Raw genomic sequence first — 21,830 nt, 5'->3', positions numbered from 1 at the left:
TCTAATATAGTTCTATTATTTTGACTCCTACTAATTATTTCTACCTCTAATTTCTGGTAATCTGCTTAGCTCCTTATAAGCCTTTTCTTTACTGTTCTTTCTCTTTTTATCTTCCTTATCTTCTTTCTTTCTTCTTTCTCTCTCTTTCTTTCTTTCTTTCTTTTCTGAAGAGCCAAAAGCCCCTATGGAAAGCAACTTTCTAATTGGTACCACCCTCGAAGAATTTATATCATCAAATAAAGATGTGGGGGTGGGGAATACAGCAGCAAAGCAAATGTAATCTTGGCTTCTTGACAGTGTGCAGACACTCCTGAGCTGTTGACCTACCCTCCCCCCAGGACAGTCAGTTGAAGGTTCAAGTGTTTTGTTTCACAGCAGAGTCTGTCAGTGTCTGTGAAGTTCTGCCGCTCTCGTTTTTTCCTTGGATTTGTTCTTATTAAATTTGAAAGGTTAGTTCTGCTCATACCCAAGAGGAGATGCTTGGGCCATGTTCTAGAATTAATCCTGTTGATGTATCTGCCAGACGACATGGACCAGAGGGTTCTTCAGAGTTCTGTTGAGAGGCTTCCAGCTTCATCTTTTTAGACGGTGGCATGCCTTCCAAATCCTGAGAGATTGCAGATGTTCCGCTGCGAACCCTGACTGCAGATGGCTGTGGTTCTGCTTTCTCTGAGCTGTTTTTTGAGTTTGCCATCGAAGACTGTCAGTTTTGCTCATCAGACTCATCTTCGGCTGTAGGGTGCTCTTTTCCATCAGCCTGAGCCTCATCAGCCTTGGCTTCAGTGCGATCACTGGGCACAGGTGTGTTGGGCTCTTGGACAGGGCTGGAATTGCTGCTGTTCTCCTGCTTGATGGGGAGGCGTCTGCTCCGGATCTCTGGTTGCTGTTATCATCGTTTGTGTCCATCATCCCTGGTGACGAGCTATTCTCTGGAGTGGTCACCTCTGAGCCAAACTTCTCGTCCTTGCCCTTCTTATTCTTGTTTTTGACTTCAACTTCTGGCTATGTCCCAAGGACTCACTTGTTGATTTGTAGAGATGTATCGCTCACGATCACCCATTTCTTCTCCCATTTGCGCTCGTTTGCCGCCATGACCCTCTTGATATCTTTGGCCTGGCTCCAGGTCTGGCCTCGAACCTACCTGCCCTACATGGTTCTGGTGGGGAGGGAAAGGAGAGAGAGAAAAGAAGGGAGGGGAAGAACAGGGCTCGGCCCATCTGCCACTTGGACCAGCAGTTCCCAGGGATAAAGCTGGTGAGACGGGGATTTGAATAGCCAGGGGGCAGAGAGATCTCTGCCGAGTGCACACGGAAAGCACGCCCCTGCCCTGCCTGATCCAGGGACCAGGAACCCAGCATTGGGACCTCTGTTCCCACCAGTCGGCTTTGGGGTGCAGAACAGGGCTCAGCCAATCCGCCACCTGGACCAGTGGAGATCCAGGGACACAGACCAGGTACAAGGAAAAGGCAAGAACATATCACTGAAAACAAGATGGCAAGAGGAAAGCAAAAGAGCATATCCCAAGGAAACTAAGACAACCTGGCAACACTAGTACCCAGCTCTCCCATCACAGCAAACATTGGAATGCCAAACACTCCAGAAAAAGAAGACGCAGACCGAAAATCATACCTCAAGACGTTGATAGAGATACTTAAACAAGAACGGGAGGAAAAGCAAAAAGATTCAGAAGCTTTTAAAGAGGAAACAAGAAAAACACTCAAAGAACTCAAAGAACTAGAGGAAAACAGAACCAAAGAGATGAAGGAATGGAAGTAGGAATTTAAAACAGCAATTGACACAATAAAGAAAACACTAAAAAAGATAACCCTAGAGGTAGAACGCCTAAAAAAGAAATCAGGAGTCACAGAAGCAAGCATTTCCAATAGACTACAAGAGATGGAACAGAGAATCAGGGGGCCGAAGACAACATTGTAAATATAGACAAAACAGCCAGAGAAGATGCAAAAACCAAAAAGCTCCTAACCCAAAATGTCCAGGAGATCCAGGACACAATGAGAAGACCAAACCTAAGGATAATAGGAATAGAAGAGGGAGAAGAATATCAACTAAGAGGCACAGTAAATATCTTCAACAAAATCGTAGAAGAAAACTTCCCTACCCTCAAGAATGAGATGACCACGAGCATAAAAGAAGCCTTCAGAACTCCAAATAGGTTGGACCAGAAAAGAAACTCCTCCCAACACATAATAGTCAAAATGCCAACTGCCCAAAGCAAAGAAAGAATACTAAAATCAGTAAGGGAAAAAGGTCAGGTAACATATAAAGGCAGGCCAATCAGAATCACACCTGATTTCTCAACACAGACTATGAAAGCTAGAAGAGCCTGGACAGACATCATGCACGCCCTAAGACAGCACAAGTGCCAGCCCAAGCTGCTAGACCCAGCAAAACTATCAATCACCATAGATGGAGAGATGAAGATATTTCAAGACAAATAAAAATTTACACAATATCTGACCACAAACCCAGCACTACAACGAATTATAGGTGGAAAACCCAATACAATGAGGGGAACTACATCCTAGTAAAAACAAGAAAGCTCCAAGCAAGAAAACCAAAAGAAGAAAGAGACATAGACACAACTCAACTTACAAAAGCAATAATACCATGAAACAGAAACCACTATTCCTTGATATCTATTAACATAAGTGGTCTCAATTTCCCAATAAAGAGACATAGGCTATCAGACTGGATACATAAACAAAATCCAGCCTTTTGCTGCATACAGGAAACTCATCTCAGAGACAAAGACAGACACTATCTCAGAGTAAAAGGGTGGGAAAAAAAACTTCCAAAAAAACAGCCCCAAGAAGCAAGCTGGAGTGGCTATTCTAATATCGAATAAAGTAAATTTCCAACCAAAAGTTATCAAAAAAGATAGGAAGGACACTTTTTACTCATTACTGGGGAAATCTGTCAAGAGGAACTCTAAATCCTTAACATATATGCTCCAAATACAAAATCACCCACATTCATATAAGAAACCCTAATAAAGCTCAAAAAATATATTTCACCCACACAATAATAGTGGGAGACTTTAATACCCCACTCTCACCAATGGACAGATCATGGAAACAGAAACTGAACAAGGACACTGTAAAACTAGCAGAGACTTTGAACAAACTGGAATTAATAGATATCTACAGAACGTATCATCCTAAAGTAAAAGAATACACCTTCTTCTCAGCACCCCATGGCACCTTCTCGAAAATTGATCACATAATTGGGCACAGAACGAGCCTCAATCGATATAAAAAGATTGAAATACTCCCATGCATCCTCTCAGATCACCATGGTCTAAGCCTGGTCCTTAAAAATAACAAAGACAACAAAAAGCCCACATACACATGAAAACTAGACAATGCTCTGTTAAACAATAGCAGGGTCAAAGAAGAAATAAAGAAGAAAATAAGGATTTTCAAGAATTCAATGAAAGCAAAAACACAACATACCCAAACCTATGGGATGCAATGAAAGCAGTACTGAGAGGAAAACTCATAGCCCTAAGTGCTTCCAAAAAGAAACTGAAGAGAGCATACATCAGCAACTTGACAGCACAGCTAAAAGTTCTAGAACAAAAGGAAGCAGATACACCCAAGAAGAGTAGACGGCAAGAAATAATCAAAATTAGGGCAGAAATAGACCAAAAAGAAACAAAAAGAACCATTCAAAGAATCAACAAAACCAAGAGCTGGTTCCTTGAGAAAATCAACAAGATTGATAAACCCCTAGCCAGACTAACTGGAGGGCAAAGAGAGAGTATACAAATTAACAAAATCAGAAAGGAAAGTGGAGACATAACAACTGAAACTGAGGAAATTCAAGAAATCATCAGATCCTACTACAAAAGCCTATACTCCACAAAGTTGGAAAATCTGGAAGAAATGGTTGAATTCCTAGACAGATACAAGATCCTAAAGTTAAACCAAGACCAGGTAAACCATCTAAATAATCCCATAACACCTAAAGAAATAGAAGAATCATCAAAAGCCTCCCAACTAAAGAAGCCCAGTACAGACGGGTTCAGTGCAGAATTTCATCAGACATTTATTGCGGGCATAACACCAATACTCGCCAAACTATTCTACAAGATAGATTCAGATGGAATACTACCCAACTCATTTTTTTGAGGCCACAATAACCCTCATTCCTAAACCACACAAAAACCCTACGAGGAAGAAGAACTTCAGACCAATTTCACTTATGAACATTGATGCAAAAATACTCAAGAAAATCCTTGCAAACTGAATCCAAGAACACAGCAAAACAATCATTCATCATGACCAAGTAGGCTTCATCCCTGGGATGCAGGGATGGTTTAATATATGGAAATCTATCAATGTAATCCACCATATAAACAAACTCAAAGAACAAAATCACATGGTCATCTCACTAGATGCTGAGAAAGCATTTGACAAAATTCAACACCCTTCATGCTAAAAGTCTTGGAAAGAACAGGAATCCAAGGCCCATACCTAACCATAATAAAAGCAATATACAGCAAACCAACAGCCAACAACAAACTTAAAGATGGGAAACTTGAAGCAATCCCACTAAAATCAGGGACTCGACAAGGCTGCCCACTCTCCCCCTACCTATTCAACATAGTACTGGAAGTCCTGGCTGGAGCAATTAGACAGAAAAAGGAGATCCAGGGGATACAAATCAGAAAGGAAGAGGTAAAAACATCACTCTTTGCCGATGACATGATAGTGTACTTGAGTGACCCCAAAAATTCCACCAGAGAACTCCTACAGCTGATAAACAAGTTCAGCAAAGTGGCTGGATACAAAATTAACTCAAACAAATCAGTAGCCTTCTTATATTCAAAGGACAAACTTGTGGAGAAAGAAATTAGAGAAAAGAAATCCTTCACAATAGTCACAAAAACTATGAAATACCTTGGTGTGACTCTAACTAAGCAAGTGAAGGACCTGTATGACAAGAACTTCAAACCTCTACAGAAAGAAATCGAGGAAGATCTCAGAAAATGGGAAGATCTCCCATGCTCATAGATTGGAAGGATCAACATTTTAAAAATGGCCATCCTACCAAAAGCAACCTACAGATTCAATGCAATCCCCATCAAAATTCCAACCCAGTTCTTCATTGAGTTGGAAAGATCAATGTGCAATTTCATCTGGAATAACAAAAGACCTAGAATAGCGAAATCCATCCTCAACAACAAGAAAACATCTGCGGGAATCACTATCCCTGACCTCAAGCTATATTACAAGGCAATTGTGCTGAAAACTGCTGAAAACCACATGGTACAGAAATAGGCATGTGGATCAATGGAATAGAATGGAAGATCCAGAAATGAGCCCTCACGTATATGGTCACCTGATTTTTAACAAAGGTGCTGTAAACATTCAATGGAAAAAGGACAGCCTATTCAACAATGGTGCTGGTCCAACTGGCACTCAGCATGCAAAAGTATGAAAATTGACCCTTTCTTATCTCCTTATACAAAGCTCAAGTGTAAGTGGATCAAACATCTCCACATTAAACCAGATACACCGAAACTATTAGATGAGAAAGTAGGGAAAACCTAGAACACATAGGCACAGGAGAAAATTTCTGAACAAAACACCAGTGGCTCAAGCTCTAAGGTCAAAGATTAACAAATGGAACATAATGAGATTGCAAAGTTTCTGTAAGGCTAAGGACACTGTCAAGAAAACAAGACGGCAGCCAACAGAATGGGAAAAGATCTTTACCAACTCCACATCAGATAGAGCCCTAATATCCAAGGTATACAAAGAACTCAAAAAGTTAGACACCAGAGAATCAAACAACCCTATCAAAAAATGGGGTACAGAGCTAAACAAAACGTTCTCAATTGAGGAATATCAGATGGCTGAGAAACATCTAAGGAAGTGCCTGACATCCTTAGCCATCAGGGAAATGCAAATCAAAACAACCCTGAGATTCCACCTCACACCAGTCAAACTGACCAAGATCCAAAACTCAATTGACAGCAGATGCTGGCCAGGTTATGGAGAAAGAGGAACACTTCTCCACTGTTGGTGTGGTTGTAAACTGATATAATCACTCTGGAAATCAGTCTGGCAATTCCTCAGAAAATTGGACATAGTACTACCTGAAGATCCAGCTATTCCACTTCTGGGCATATACCCCAGAGACACTCCAATATACAGCAAAAATACATGCACCACAATGTTCATAGCAGCTCTATTTATAATAGCCAGAAGCTGGAAAGATCCCAGATGTCCTTCAGTAGATGAATGGATACAAAAATTGTGGTACATTTACACAATGGTGTACTACTCAGCTATCAGAAACAATGACTTAATTAAATTCTTAAGAAAATGGCTGCATCTAGAGATTATCATCCTGAGTGAGATAACCCAGTCACAAAAGAACAGACATAATATGTAGTCACTGATAGTGGGATGCTAACTCCAGAGGCTTGGACTGCCCCAGAAACAACTCACAGACTGTGTGAAGTTCAAGAAAAAAAGTAACCCAAACAAAAAAATAAACCAAAAAAAAAAAAAAAATTATGCTCAATCCTTACATACCAAGAACACTTTGACTAATTCCGGGTTACATCCTGTTCCTGTTTTACATGTACTTTTTTCTCATTGTAACTAGTAAGACCTTAATGCAGAGTATCAAACCTTAAAAAAAAAAAAAAAAAAAAAAAAAAAAAAAAAAAAAAAGCCAAGCACTGACACAATTGTATTTGTATACATTCATGCAAAAATGTTTAAAATTTTTCTTTTATCTTTGTTTTTTAAAATAAAGTTAAAAAAAAGAATACTGTCCTATCATCAGCAAATAGTGATATTTTGACTTCTTTCTTTCTGATTTGCATCCATTTAACTTCCTTTTGGTCCAGTTTTTCTGGCCAGGACTACCAGTATTATATTTAAGAGATAGGGGAAGAGTGGGCTCCCTTGTCATTCCCTGATTTTAGTGGAATTGCTTCAAGTTTCTCACCATTTAGTTTGATGTTGCCTACTGGTTTGCTATATATAGCTTTAAATGTGTTTATGTATGTGTCTTGGATTACTGATCTTTCCAAGAACTTTAACATGAAGAGGAGTCAAATTTTGTCAAAGGATTCTCAGCACTTAGTGAGATGATCATGTTTTTTTTTTTTTTCATTGAGTTTGTTAATATAGTGGATTACTTTGATGGATTTCCATATATTGACCAATTCCTGCATACCTTAGATGAAGGTATGCAGGATCATAGTGAAAGATTTTTTTTGTGTTTTTGGATTCAGTTTGCAAGAATTTTATTGACTGTTTTTATATAACTTATTTATGAGGGAAATTTCTATGGAGTTCTCTTTCTTTGTTGGGTGTTTATGTAATTTAGAAATGGGCATAATTGTGGCTTTGAAGCAAAACTTGTGTAGTGTTCCTCCTGATTCTATTTTGTGAAATATTTAGGAGAGTATTGGTATCAGGTCATCTATGAAAGTCTGATAGAATTCTGCACTGAAAAGATCTGGTTCTGGGCTTTTTTTTCTTTGGGAACCTTCTGATAACTGCTTCTCTTTCATTAGATGTTATGGGACTGTTTAGATTGTTTACCTGATCCTGATTTAACCTTGGTATCTGGATATGTCTAGACATTTATTCAATTCTTATAGATTTTTTCAGTTATGTTGAGTATAGCCTTTTGCATAAGGATCTGATGATTTTTTTGAATTTCTACAGTTTTTCTTGTTATGTCTCCCCTTTCTTGTCTTATTTTGTTAATTTTGATATTCTCTCTGGGCCCTCTAGTCTGGAAAGGGTTTATTGATCTTGTTGGTTTTCTCAAAGAACTAGCTCCTGGTTTAGTTGATTCTTTGTAAAGTTCTTTTTGTCTCTACTTAATTGATTTCTGATCTGAATTTGATTATCTCCTGCCATCTACTCCTCTTGGGTATATCTGCGTATTTTTGTTGTAGAGCTTTCATCTGTGCTGTCTTTGTTATTAAGGACCAGCCTTAGTCTGTGGTGATCTGATAGAATGCACTGGAGTATTTCAATCTTATATCTGTTGATTTGTGACCAAGTATATTTTGGAGAAGGTACTGTGAGGTGATGAGAACAAGGTATATTCTTTTGTTTTAGGTTGAAGTATTCTGTAGATGTCTGTTAACTCCAATTGGTTCATAATCTCTGCTTATTTTGCTGTGTCTCTCTGCAGTTTCTGCTTCGTTGGTTTGTCCATTGATGAGAGTGGGATGTTGAAGTCTCCCACTATTATTGTGTGTGGCACAATATATTCTTTGACTTTTAGTCGGTTTCTTTTATGAATACAGGTGCCCTTGTATTTGGATCAGAGTTGTTAAGGATTCAGAGTTCATCTTGATATATTTTAAATTTGATGAGTGAGAAGTATGCTTCCTTATCCCTTTTGATAACAATTGGTTGAAAATCTGTTTTATTCCATATTAGAATGGCTACTCCAGCTTTTTTCCTGGGACTATTAGCTTGGAAGCTTTTATTCCAGGCTTTTATTCTGAGTTGGTGTCTGTCTTTGTCTCTGGGATGAGTTTCCTGTATGCGAAAAAATGCTAGGTCCTATTAACATATGCCCTCTGGTAGTATATGTCTTTTATTAGAGAATTGATTCCATTGATGTGAAGAGATATTAAGGAATAGTGATTGTTGTTTCCTAATATTTTTGTTGTTAGAGGTAGCATTATATTTATGTGCTTTTATTTCCTGTTTTTCTTGCATGATTATTTTCTTGCTTTTCCTAATTTGTAATTTCCCTCCTTTTGTTGGGCTTTGCATCTATTATCCTTTATGTGTCTGGAGTTGTAGATCACTATTGTGTAAATTTAGTTTTGCCCTGAAATATCTTGGTCTCTCCATCTATGGTAATTCATAGAAGTTTTGCTGGCTATAGTAACCTTGGCTGACACTTCTGTTCTCTTATGGTCTGTATGATGTCTGTCCAGTATCTTCTAGCTTTCACAGTGTCTGTTGAGAAGTCTGGTGTAATTCTGATTGTTCTGCCTTTATATGTTACTTGTCCTTTATCCCTTACTGCTTTTAAAATTCTAACTTTGTTTTCAACATTTGGTGTTTTGACTAGTATTTGTCTGGAAGAATTTCTTTTCTGCTCCAATCTATTTGATGTACTTTAGGCTTCTTTTGTGGTCATTGTCATCTCCTCTTTAAGTTAGGGAAGTTATCATCTATGATTTTTGTTGAAGATATTTACTGTGCCTTTTAGTTGGGATTCTTTGCCTCTTCTAGACCTATTATCCTTAGATTTGGTCTTCTTATTTTGTACAGGATATCCTGGACATTTTGGGTTAGAAGCTTTTTAACATTTGCATCTTCACTGACTGTTTTGTCTATGTTTTCTATGTTATCTTCTGCCCCTGAGAGTCTCTCTTCCATTTTTGTAGTCCTTTGTGATGCAAACATCAATGACTCCTGATATCTTTCTTAGGTTTTCTATCTCCAGGGTTGTCACTGGATGATAGGTATGTCTGATTGGATTAAGCGTAGTCTCTGGGTGATAGTTATGTCTGATTGCATTAAGAAGTCCTATGACTTTTGTCTTATTGGTGTGTTTGGTTCTGGAATGAAGATAATGCATTGCGCAAGTGATCAGGGGCTTGTGTGGAGCATTTGTTGAGTCTGACAAGTCGCTTGAGATCTGTGTACAGGTGCCCTGTCCTCAGTTGTCATACATGGCAGGCTTGGTGCATTTGGCGGGAAAATGGGGAGTTTTGGGTCTTGGCGGTAGCTCCCAGAGGATTTAAAGAACCAGAGTACCTCAGTGTGCACTTACTCCTGAGCAGAGGCACTGGTACTTAAGAGGCAGTGGTCACAGACCCACTTCTGACACTTTCTGCATCTTGTGCATTTTCTGGAGCTCAAGAGGTTAGGAAGGATGACCCGGCAAGTAGCATAAAGAGGAAATGCTACAGGAACTCCAAAGGCCCCTGGAGACCTCGACTGTGGATGTGAGTTTGGGTGGAAGAGGGAGGGTTTATTCGTCATGTGGGCAGTGTGTTGCATTGCCATGGTGAAGCTCCAAGTGGTTGCCTATTGAGGGCTCTTGCTTACCTGCTCTAGTACCACAGAATACACTGGGAGTTTTTTGTCACCATCAGGAAAAACCCACATCTGAAATATTTTATGGAATGTTAGAGTTAGCTAGGAGGTGGTCTCAGATATTGGGTGTGTGAGTGTGTTTGTGTCTGTTTGTGTATATTTGTGTGTGTCTGTGCCTGTGTATGTGGATGTATCTGCTTGTGCCCACGTATTTGTTTCTTTGAGAAAGACAAGGTCGACTTTAGCTCAGGCTGGCCTTCAACTCTTGACCTTATTGTCCCCTGAGTAAATTGTCCAGGGTTAGGACTCCTGGCAGGTCATCCTTAGCAGCATGGAAGCTGGCAGTAATGTGGGTGTCAGCTGTGCGTCTCAGGAACCGCGGCACAGGAAGATGGTTTTGAAGGCTTGGCAAAAGGAGGACCTGCTCTCGGCTTTCACCAAGAGCCCCTATCCGAGCTTCTCAGACCTGCAAAACCTGGCCAGGCAAACGGGGGCTCTCCGTGTCCTGCATCCATGTGTGGTTTCAGAACCGCAGAAGTCGCACAGGAGAGGTGGGGCATGCCCCAAACCGGTCCAGCACAGGTTCCAGCCCCCTAGCCTCCCAACAGCTCCAAGAAGAGCTTGACTCCAGTTCACAAGGTACAATCGTGCCCTCAGTCCTCAGAAGGCCTCTCACTCGATTCAGCTCAGAGCAGCTCGGGATCCTGTTGAAAGCCTTTGAAAGGAACCCAGCGCCAGGCTTTGGGACCAGGCAAGAGCTGGCACGGAGGACAGGTTTGCCCGAGGAGATGATCCACATATTATTTCAGAACAGAAGAGTGCCGCACCTCGGCTAGAGCAGACCCACAGCTCAAGATGAAGACTGGCTGGCTTCACATGAGCCGGATGGGGTGGGTGGAGGTCCCCTTTGCAGGCAGCATGAGGGTGCCCCTGAAGGTTCATTGCCACTAGCCACCGCAACTTCTGTGGGCACGCATACCTCCAGTCCTAGTGACCCAGCTATCTTCTGCAGAGCATCCCAGCTGCCCCATGTGGCACAGCCCTCTGGGCCAGGCCTAGCACAGCCCCTCACTCAAGCAAACAACACAGGCCCTTTGGAGCTCTACCTTGATGAACTGCTGGACGAAGTCTCAGTGCAGGAGGATGCTCCAGCACCCCTAGATCTGGATGATGCAGGGGTGGACACAAATGGACACAATCCCTGAACTGCTTCTCAGTCAAGAAGAATATGAAGCTCTACTGGATATGTTCTGACTCTCAGCTTGGCTTCACTGCTTCTAGAAGCCTGAGAGGCCCCAATCCAGAAGAGGCCCAGATTCCACTGGAGACGGTTCCCAGCCCAGAGAAGGGTCTGCATCCAAAACCCAACTCCAGTGGCTGCCCAACATGAAGTCGTCTCGTTAATTATAAGTGGGGCTCACAGGTGGGGATGACAAGTGGAGTGCCTTCTCAGGGCCCTGGAATGAGTAATTGGCCCCGAGAAAGTGATTCTACTGTTTTCTATCTCCAGAGTTGTCTTGTTTTCTGATTTCTTTATTGTTTTTACCATTTTCCATTCTGCCAACTGTTTGTTGTACTTGCTGTACTTTGAGTGATTTCATCGTTTAATGGAGTTATTCATGTGCTTCTTGAAGAGCTACATCATCATCATGATGTATGATTTTAAATTTAAATCTGGTATTTTTGGTGTATCAGGTAATCCACTACTTGCTGTAGTGGGAGAACTGGGTTCTGATGGTACCAGTTTGTCTTGGTTTTCATTGCTTGTGTTCTTGCTCTTTCCTTTTGCCATTTTGTTCTCTGTTGTTATAGATGATCTTGTCTCTGACTGGTGCTTGTCTCTCCAGTGAGTCTGAGAGCATTTGGGTTTAGGAGGGAAATTGCTCGGGGTGTTCGGATCTTTTAAAGCAGCAGTGCATTCTTATGGCAGTGACTCAGTTCTTTCTTCATTGGGTCACGTGTGACTGCTCTTGTCAGGCTATTCTGGGAGCTTTGCTTTCTGCCTGCAGGTCCTGAGTCCTGATGGTGGAGACCTGGCACTCTGTCTGGGCCAGAAAGGATCCTTAACATTTAATTTTTAATAAAGAAAAAAATGAACAACAGAAAAAGAAAGCATCTTCAACAAATGGTACTGGTCTATCTGGATGTCTACACGTAGAGGATGACAAATAAAGCCATATTTGTAATCCTGCCCAAACCCAGAGTTCAAGTGGATCAAAGTCTTCAACAAAGAAACCTAACTCTAATAGAAGAGAAAGCAGGGAGCTGCCTTGAACACTGTCTTAGTTGGGGTTTTACTGCTGCAAACAAACACCATAATGAAAACATCTTTCTTTTTCTTCCTTCCTTCCTTCCTTTCTTTCTTTGTCTCTCTCTCTCTCACTCTCTCCCTTTCTCTCTCTCTTTCCCTTCCTTCCTTCCTTCCTTCCTTCCTTCCTTCCTTCCTTCCTTCCTTCCTTCATTTCTTTCCTTTTGCCAAGATGTGACTGTTTATTAACTGACCAGATTATAAAAATCCATGGGCAACATCTTAGTTTCTCTGTCAAATAAACCTGTTTATCTGTCCTCCCTGTTGCCAGAATCTGAAAATATAATAGAAATGAGTTGTCTTTTTCTTCATTCTACCTCATAAGGAAGACAATTGAAGGGCCACAGGAAGTTATTTGCTTCCTTGAAGTGTTTCCCAACTGTATAGATCTCATGAATTAGATCCTCCATGTAGATGATTCCAAATTTACCAAGAGATCAAGCAATCAAACAATTATCTGTCAAGGCGATCTGCTTTTTATTACAGCTTTGCTTGTAGATGAGCACATTTACTGACTTCAGGTTGGGGAACCCCCACGCAATGTATGGTTCCACATCCTCAGCATGTTAATTGAGGCTTTGTTGAGCTTAACAAAGGTGCCAGTAAAGATCTGTCAGATGAAGAAGCTGCAACATCTTGCGCACCTTTGGGCTTCTCCATTGATACCCGGATTCTGATGACAAATGACAATTTTGGTTCTGCAGGCACATAGAACTTTCAGCCTTCCTTGACATCCTAGCCATCGAAATCTTAGTCCAGTACATCTGCCTGTTCTCCTTGTGACAGAGCTTTGCCTTCTCATAGATGAGCTTCCTGCTTGCCTTCTGCAGTGTCTTCAGGACAAACTTCTTCCTCAGATGCTTCACCTTCATCTCTGCAAAATTCCTTCACTTTTTCTTAAGGGTTTCTGGCACAGCAAGAAACTTTCTCTTAAAGGTTTTTGGCATAGCAGTACCCTTTTACTTAAGGGTTTCTGGCACAACAACAACCTTCTTTTTCATCACTGGAACAGCCTCCATGGTTCCAGCCAGAAAAGGAGAGGAAGCTCAACCAAAACAACTCTTAAGGACAACATTTAATTGGGGCTGGTATACAGGTTCAGCAATTCAGTCCATTCTCATCAAGGCAGGAGTATCCCAGAATCAAGGAGGAGCTGAGAGTTCTACATCTTTATTTGAAGACCTCTAGGAGAAGACTGGCTTTCAGGAAGCTAGGATGAGGGTATTAAATCTGAATCCCCACTCCAACACGGCCACACCTACTCACTGGAGGCCATACCTCCAAATAGTGCCACTCCCTGGGTTAAACATACTCAAAGCACAATGGCACAGGAGACAAATACGTGAACATAACAACAGTGTCTAAGGTTGAGAAGCACTTAAAGGAAATTTCAACATCATCAAGGAAATATAAATAAAAACAAATATGAAATTTCATCTTACAACAGTCAGAATAGATAAGATCAAAATAATAACTGACAGTGTATGGAGCAAGAAGAACACTCCTTAATTGTGGATGGTTGTGCAAAGTTTTACAATTACTTTGGAAATAAAATTGGTGGTTTCTCAAAATTTTTGGAACCGCTTACCCCAGGACCCAGTCATACCACTACTGGGCATAAACACAAAAGATGCCTTACTTTACCACAAAGACATATGCTTCACCCGTTTCATAGCAGCTTTAATTATAATAGCTGGAAACATATATACATATAGAGAGGGGGAAAGAACAAGAAAAAAGAGATCATTAAAATCAAAGGCCATCAGTTTGAGACTGAATAGGGAGACACATGGTAGAATCAAGAGGGAAAAGAAATTGCAAGGGTTAGAAAAAGGAAATGAAAAAGAAAAGTGTATGGTTATCTATCTTTCTTTCTATCTATCTATCTATCTATCTATCTATCTATCTATCTATCTATCCATGCCGGAAGTCACAAAGATTTGACAACATCTGCCTCCCAATGCTAGGATTAAAGGCATGCACCATCATGCCTAACATGATGTAATGTTTTAATTAAGATTTGTAATAAAAATATAAAAGTAATATAAGGGCCATAAATAATAGTAATTGCTAAGTGCAAAAATTAAGGTATTTCAAAAAGTATATTGTTATTTACCCAATATATCAAGATATGATGAAGATGACATACAAATCTTCATGGTGAATTTGTCCATTTTCAGTGAAAAGAACCAAAAATGTGAGCCTGGCCAATCTGCCACCCGGACCGGCAGGTCCTAAAATTTTAAAAACTGGTGAGGAGGAGATCTAGGCAGCCGGGGAGCAGAGAGATCTCTGCGGAGTGCTCACGGAAAGCATGCCCCCGCCATGCCCGATCCAGGGAGCAGGAACACAACATTGGAACTTCTGTTCCCACCCGGCGAATCAAGGCACAGAACAATGCTCGGACCATCTGACACCTGGACCAGTGGAGATCCAGGGACACAGACCAGATACAAGGGAAAGGCGAGAACATATCACTGACAACAAAATGGCAAGAGGAAAGCGAAAGAGTAAATCCCAAAGAAACCAAGACAACATGGCAACACCAGAACCCAGCTCTCCCATAACAGCAAACATCAGAATTCCAAACACCCCAGAAAAAGAAGACACAGACCTGAAATAATACCTCAAGATGCTGATAGAGATACTTAAACAAGAATGAGAGTGAAAAGCAAAAAGATTCAGAAGCTTTTAAAGAGGAAACAAGAAAAACACTCAAAGAACTCAAAGAACTAGAGGAAAACAGAACCAAAGAGATGAAGGAATGGAAGAAGAAATTTAAAACAGAAATTGACACAATAAAGAAACACTAAAAGAGATAACCCTAGAGGTAGAACACATAAAAAAGAAATCAGGAGCCACAGAAGAAAGCATTTCCAATAGATTACAAGAGATGGAAAAGAGAATCTCGGGGGCAGAAGACAACATTGTAAACATAGACAAAACAGCGAGAGAAGATGCAAAAACCAAAAAGCTCCTAACCCAAAATGTCCAGGAGATCCAGGACAAAATGAGAAGACCAAACCTAAGGATAATAGGAATAGAAGAGGGAGAAGAGAGTCAACTAAGAGGCACAGCAAAGATCTTCAACAAAATCAAAGAAGAAAACTTCCCTACCCTCAAGAATGAGATGACCACGAGCATAAAAGAAGCCTTCAGAACTCCAAATAGGTTGGACCAGAAAAGAAATACCTCCCGACATATAATAGTCAAAACACCAAGTGCCCAAAGCAAAGAAAGAATACTAAAATCAGTAAGGGAAAAAGGTCAGGTAACATATAAAGGCAGACCAATCAAAATCACACCCGATTTCTCAACAGAGACTATGAAAGCTAGAAGAGCCTGGACAGACATCATGCACGCCCTAAGATAGCACAAGTGCCAGCCCAAGCTGCTAGACCCAGCAAAACTATCAATCACCATAGATGGAGAGATGAAGATATTTCAAGACAAATAAAAATTTACACAATATCTGACCACAAACCCAGCACTACAATGAATTATAGGTGGAAAACCCAATACAATGAGGGAAAATAAAGACTAGTGAAAACAAGAAAACTCCTAAACAAGAAAACCAATAGAAGAAAAAGACACAGACACAACTCAACCCACAAAAGCAATAATAGCAGGAAACAGAAACAACTATTCCTTGATATCTATTAACATAAATGGACTCAACTCCCCAATAAAGAGACATAGGCTATCAGACTGGATACATAAACAAAATCCAGCCTTTTGCTGCATACAGGAAACTCATCTCAGAGACAAAGACAGACACTATCTCAGAGTAAAAGGGTGGGAAAAAAACTTACAAGCAAACAGCCCCAAGAAACAAGCTGGAGTGGCTATTCTAATATCAAATAAAGTAAATTTCCAACCAAAAGTTATCAAAAAAGATAAGGAAAGACCCTTTTTACTCATTACCTGGGAAATCTGCCAGGTGGAACTCTCAATCCTTAATAAATATGCTCCAAGTACAAAATCACCCACATTCATAAAAGAAACCCTAATAAAGCTCAAAAAATACATTTCACCCCACACAATAATAGTGGGAGACTTTAATACCCCACTCTCTCCAATGGACAGATCATGGAAACAGAAACTGAACAAGGACACTGTAAAACTAGCAGAGATGATGAACCAACTGGAATTAATAGATATCTACAGAACATATCATCCTAAAGTAAAAGAATACAACTTTTTCTCATCACCCCATGGCACCTTCTCGAAAATTGACCACATAATTTGACACAGAGCGAGCCTCAATCGATATAAGAAAATTGAAATACTCCCATGCATCCTCTCAGATCACCATGGTCTACCGCTGGTCTTTAACAACAACAAAGACAACAAAAAGTCCACATACACATGAAAACTAGACAATGCTCTGTTAAAAGATAGCAGGGTCAAAGAAGAAATAAAGAAAGAAATTAAGGATTTTCTAGAATTCAACAAAAATGAAAACACAACATACCCAATCCTATTGGACGCAATGAAAGCAGTACTGAGAGGAAAACTCATAGCCCTAAGTGCTTCCAAAAAGAAACTCGAGAGAGCTTACATCAGCAACCTGACAGCACAGCTAAAAGCCCTAGAACAAAAGGAAGCAGATATACCCAAGAAGAGTAGACGGCAAGAAATAATCAAAATTAGGGCAGAAATAGACCAAATAGAAACAAAAAGAACCATTGAAAAAATCAACAAAACCAAGAGTTGGTTCTTTGAGAAAAACAACAAGATTGATAAACCCTTAGTCAGACTAACTAGAGGGCAAAGAGAGAGTATCCAAATTAACAAAATCAGAAAGGAAAGTAGGGACATAACAACTGAAACTGAGGAAATTCAAGAAACCATCAGATCCTACTACAAAAACTTATACTCCACAAAATTGGAAAATCTGGAGGAAATGGACGAATTCCTATACAGATACAAGGTCCTAAAGTTAAACCAGGACCAAGTAAACCATCTAAATAACCCTATAACACCTAAAGAAATAGAAGAAGTCATCAAAATCCTCCCAACCAAAAAAAGCCAAGGTCCAGATGGGTTCAGTGCAGAATTTTATCAGATATTTATTGCGGATATAACACCAATACTCTCCAAACTATTCCAAAAAATAGAATCAGATGGAATACTACCTAACTCATTTTTTGAGGCTACAATAACCCTCGTACCTAAACCACACCAAGACCCAAAAGGGAAAGAGAACTTCAGACTAATCTCACTTATGAACATTGATGCAAAAATACTCAACAAAATCCTTGCAAACTGAATCCAAGAACACATCAAAACGATCATTCATCATGACCAAGTAGGCTTCATCCCTGGGATGCAGGGACAGTTTAATATAAGGAAATCCATCAATGTAATCCACCATATAAACAAACTCAAAAAACAAAATCACATGGTCATCTCACTAGATGCTGAGAAAGCATTTGACAAAATTCAATACCCCTTCATGTTAAAAGTCCTGGAAAGAACAGGAATCCAAGGTCCATACCTAAACATAATAAAAGCAATATACAGCAAACCAACAGCCAACATCAAACTTAATGGTGGGAAACTTGAAGCAATCCCACTAAAATCAGGGACTCGACAAGGCTGCCCACTCTCCCCCTACCTATTCAACATAGTACTGGAAGTCCTGACTGGAGCAATTAGACAGCAAAAGTAGACCAAGGGTATACAAATAGGAAAGGAAGAGATAAAAACATCACTCTTTGCCGATGACATGATAGTGTACTTAAGTGACCCCAAAAATTCCACCAGAGAACTCCTACAGCTGATAAACAAGTTCAGCAAAGTGGCTGGATACAAAATTAATTCAATCAGTAGCCTTCTTATACTCATAGGACAAACATGTGGAGAAGGAAATTAGGGAAAAGGTACCCTTCACAATCGTCACAAAAACTATAAAATACCTTGGTGTGACTCTAACTAAGCAAGTGAAGGACCTGTAAGACAAGAACTTCAAACCTCTAAAGAAGGAAATTGAGGAGGATCTCAGAAAATGGAAAGATCTCCCATGCTCATGGATTGGAAAGATCAACATTTTAAAAATGGCCATCCTACCAAAAGCAATCTACAGATTCAACGCAATCCCCATCAAATTTCCAACACAGTTCTTCATGGAATTGGAGAGATCAATGTGCAATTTCATATGGAACAACAAAAGACCTAGAATAGCGAAATCCATCCTCAACAACAAGAAAACATCTGCGGGAATCACTATCCCTGACCTCAAGCTATATTACAAGGCAATTGTTCTGAAAACTGCATGGTACTGGTACAGAAATTGGCATGTGGATCAATGGAATAGAATAGAAGATCCAGAAATGAGCCCTCATGTATATGGTCACCTGATTTTTAACAAAGGAGCAGTAAACATTCAATGGAAAAAGAACAGCCTATTCAACAAATGGTGCTGGTCCAACTAGCACTCAGCATGCAAAAGAATGAAAACAGACCCTTTCTTATCTCCTTGTACAAAGCTCAAGTGTAAGTGGATCAAAGATCTCCACATTAAACAAGATACACTGAAACTATTAGATGAAAAAACAGGGAAAACTTTAGAACATATAGGCACAGGAGAAAATGTTCTGAACAAAACACCAATGGCTGAAGCTCTAAGGTCAAAGATTAACAAATGGGACTTAATTAGATTGCAAAGTTTCTGTAAGGCTAAGGACATTGTCAAGAAAACAAAACATTAGGCAACAGATTTGGAAAAGATCTTTACCAACTCCACATCAGATAGAGGCCTAATATCTAAGGTATACAAAGAACTCAAAAAGCTAGACAGCAGAGAATCAAATAACCCTATTAAAAAATGGGGTACAGAGCTAAACAAAACTTTCTCAGTTGAGGAATATCGAATGGCTGAGAAATATTTGAGGAAGAGCTCTACATCCTTAGCCATCAGGGAAATGCAAATCAAAACAACCCTGAGATTCCACCTCACACCAGTCAGACTGGCCAAGATCCTAAACTCAGATGACAACAGATGCTGGCGAGGCTGCGGAGAAAGAGGAACACTTCTCCACTGTTGGTGGGGTTGCAACCTAATACAACCACTCTGGAAATCAGTCTGGCAATACCTCAGAAAATTGGACATAATACTACCTGAAGACCCAGCTATTCCACTTCTGGGCATATACCCCAGAGACACCTTAGTACACAACAAAGATATATGCACCACAATGTTCATAGCAGCTCTATTTATAATAGCCAGAAGCTGGAAAGAACCCAGATGTCCTTCAGAAGGTGAATGGATACAAAAATTGTGGTACATTTACACAATGGAATACTACTCAGCCACCAGAAACAATGACTTAACCAAATTCTTAAGAAAATGGCTGCATCTAGAGAATATCATTCTTAGTGAGATAACCCAGTCACAAAAGAACAGACATAATATGCAGTCACTGATATTGGGATGCTAACCCCAGAGGCTTGCACTGCCCCAGAAACAACTCACAGACTGTATGAAGTTCAAGAAATAAAGAAAACAAAACAAAACAGAAAAATCTTTATACATGAAAACTTTGACTATTTCCATGTTACATTTTGTTTTACATGTACTTTATGCTCATTGTAACTATTAAGTTTTCAAGGCATACTATCAAACCTTTAAAAAAATCAAGTACTGACTAAAAAATATATTCATACAGTTTTATGTAAAAATTATTTTAAAATCTGAAAAAAAGTACTGACAAAAATGTATAATTTTATGCAAAAAATGCTTAAAATCTGTACATTTATCTTTGTTTTGGAAAATAAAGTTGTTAAAAAAAATTTCCTAAAAAAAAAATGTGTCTTTTCCCGTATGTCTGGGTGACATATGTGACAACAGGCTGGCCTTGAGCATTGGGAAGTGTCTCCCCAGGTTGTCATCTCTGCCCTGAGATCTAGCGACATCTCCTCTTTGCAAATCAGTTGACCTTCAGCTCTCTCCAGGTCCTAGGCCCTGACAACTTGGACAATACAAAGTCCAGATGTTAGTCTACAATTCCTTGACCCTGTGGTCAGGGGACAGTGTTCCCAAAGATCCCCAAGGATTTCCGTATGGACGGCAGCCTCTTCCTCCCCTCTTCTTCCTCTGGGGGAGGTACCTGGCCAAAGTCTGGCTCCCTGGGGTGCTGCTCTTCTCCATCTCTACAGGCAGGGGCCTCTCACCCTCCAAACAGCTATCTCCTGGTCCTCCTCTTCGTGGGGAGTCCTCCAGCATGTCCCCTGCCCTCCTCTTCAACATGCCCTTTTCATTCCTCCCCTTGGCTGGCGCATCGATGGCCAGTTTCCCTTCTTCATCGCTGCTACCTCTGCGTTGCCCTGCTTACCACCTTCACCCTCCTGGACTTCAGGTTCCACTTCCGGCTCTTCTGCGCAGCCCTTTTTCTGGGAGGACAGGCAGCCAGAGGCCTTGACTGTAGGGCTGTCGTTGATCTCCCACAGCCTCTCGCTGAACTCTTGTTGGGCTTGCCAAACGCCAAACTTCTCCTTGGGTCCTCATAAGGGAAGAGGTCATTGAGGTCCAGGAATGCCGTCTCATGCCCCTCCCCCCCAATAAAACTTGGTATTTGTTTGCCGTTGATTTCTCTGCAGCCTCAGGCATCTCATGAATCCGAGCCGGCCAATGTGGGTATCCCTTCATCTTCAGAAACACCAGGTCCTGGCACTTGTACTCTTTCTGTCCGTTGGATCGCGACAAGGCCGGGCCACAGGCACCCTGAGTTCCGCGCCAACCGGGGAAGCAGGAGCTCAAGTTTGCACATGCAGCAGTTGAGGTACCACTTTGCTCTGGCCCTCGAGCTGCACCAGCCTCAATGCTGGTCCCCGACGGGAGCTCCGGAGCAGCCATGGCTTCTGTGCACGCGCTGCTCAGACGGGGCAGGCATGATGGGCAAACGCTGGGCTCAGGGAACACACTTGTGGTTGTTTGTGTTTGAAACTCAATTGCCTACATTTAGATTTTTAACAGCAAAAATCTAAGCCCTCAGCCATCAATACTTGATTTATTTTCATTTCTACATTAATTTTTTTATGCACATGAGTAATGTTTCTACACTTGGTACCAGCATGAGCACAACCTTGTCCTTAGGTAATACAGTATCCATAGTAATTCAGGCACTGGATGGTAGCAAAGGGACCTCCTGCATGCTTTGACATATAATGGTCATGGTGTCCCTAGACTCACACCAAAACTGGGTAAGTATCCCTTCAAGATGGTACCCTATGGCACCCCAGCTCCCTTGCTTGAGATTCATAAAGCTTTAAGGAAAATGAAACCAGGGTTCCTAAGATCAGGATTCATTTCATTACATACTTAAATTTATAGAATATAAGAAAGATTGCCTGGGCAGAGAAACACACTTTTAAGAATGGGAAGATCATGAGAGATAGTAGAATGTGTATTCTCAAAGTAGATATCTAAGTTATGCAGTGGGAAAACATGGACTGAA

At 40.6% G+C, this 21,830-nt stretch overlaps 1 protein-coding gene and 3 pseudogenes across 4 annotated transcripts; 1 reads left to right on the top strand and 3 right to left on the bottom strand.

Moving 5' to 3' along the window:
• Nucleotides 1–460: 460 nt before the first annotated feature.
• LOC308437140 (B-cell CLL/lymphoma 7 protein family member A-like) lies at nucleotides 461–10,136 on the bottom strand (annotated as a pseudogene). The gene is made up of 2 exons: nucleotides 10,077–10,136; nucleotides 461–1,113 (listed from the first exon to the last, which is right to left on the bottom strand). The product of its transcript is annotated as a B-cell CLL/lymphoma 7 protein family member A-like (transcript).
• A 259-nt stretch (nucleotides 10,137–10,395) lies between these two features.
• Nucleotides 10,396–11,269, top strand: LOC308437139 (double homeobox protein 1-like; the record flags this gene model as incomplete). Its single annotated transcript, XM_080938200.1, has 3 exons — nucleotides 10,396–10,408; nucleotides 10,548–10,895; nucleotides 11,016–11,269. The coding sequence occupies 3 exons, from the start codon at nucleotides 10,396–10,398 to the stop codon at nucleotides 11,267–11,269; spliced, it is 615 nt and encodes a 204-aa protein (XP_080794326.1).
• Nucleotides 11,270–12,606: 1,337 nt separating this feature from the next.
• Nucleotides 12,607–13,319, bottom strand: LOC308437138 (large ribosomal subunit protein uL30-like; annotated as a pseudogene). The gene has a single exon. The product of its transcript is annotated as a large ribosomal subunit protein uL30-like (transcript).
• A 7,077-nt stretch (nucleotides 13,320–20,396) lies between these two features.
• Nucleotides 20,397–21,070, bottom strand: LOC308437137 (hepatoma-derived growth factor-like; annotated as a pseudogene). The gene has a single exon. The product of its transcript is annotated as a hepatoma-derived growth factor-like (transcript).
• Between the last annotated feature and the right edge of the window lie 760 nt (nucleotides 21,071–21,830).

The sequence above is a fragment of the Micromys minutus genome, assembly GCF_963924665.1.
Source record: "Micromys minutus genome assembly, chromosome: 25".
NCBI classification, from domain to species: domain Eukaryota; kingdom Metazoa; phylum Chordata; class Mammalia; order Rodentia; family Muridae; genus Micromys; species Micromys minutus.
Note: the sequence above shows the minus strand (reverse complement) of the source record. Positions and strands in the feature narration are given on the sequence as shown.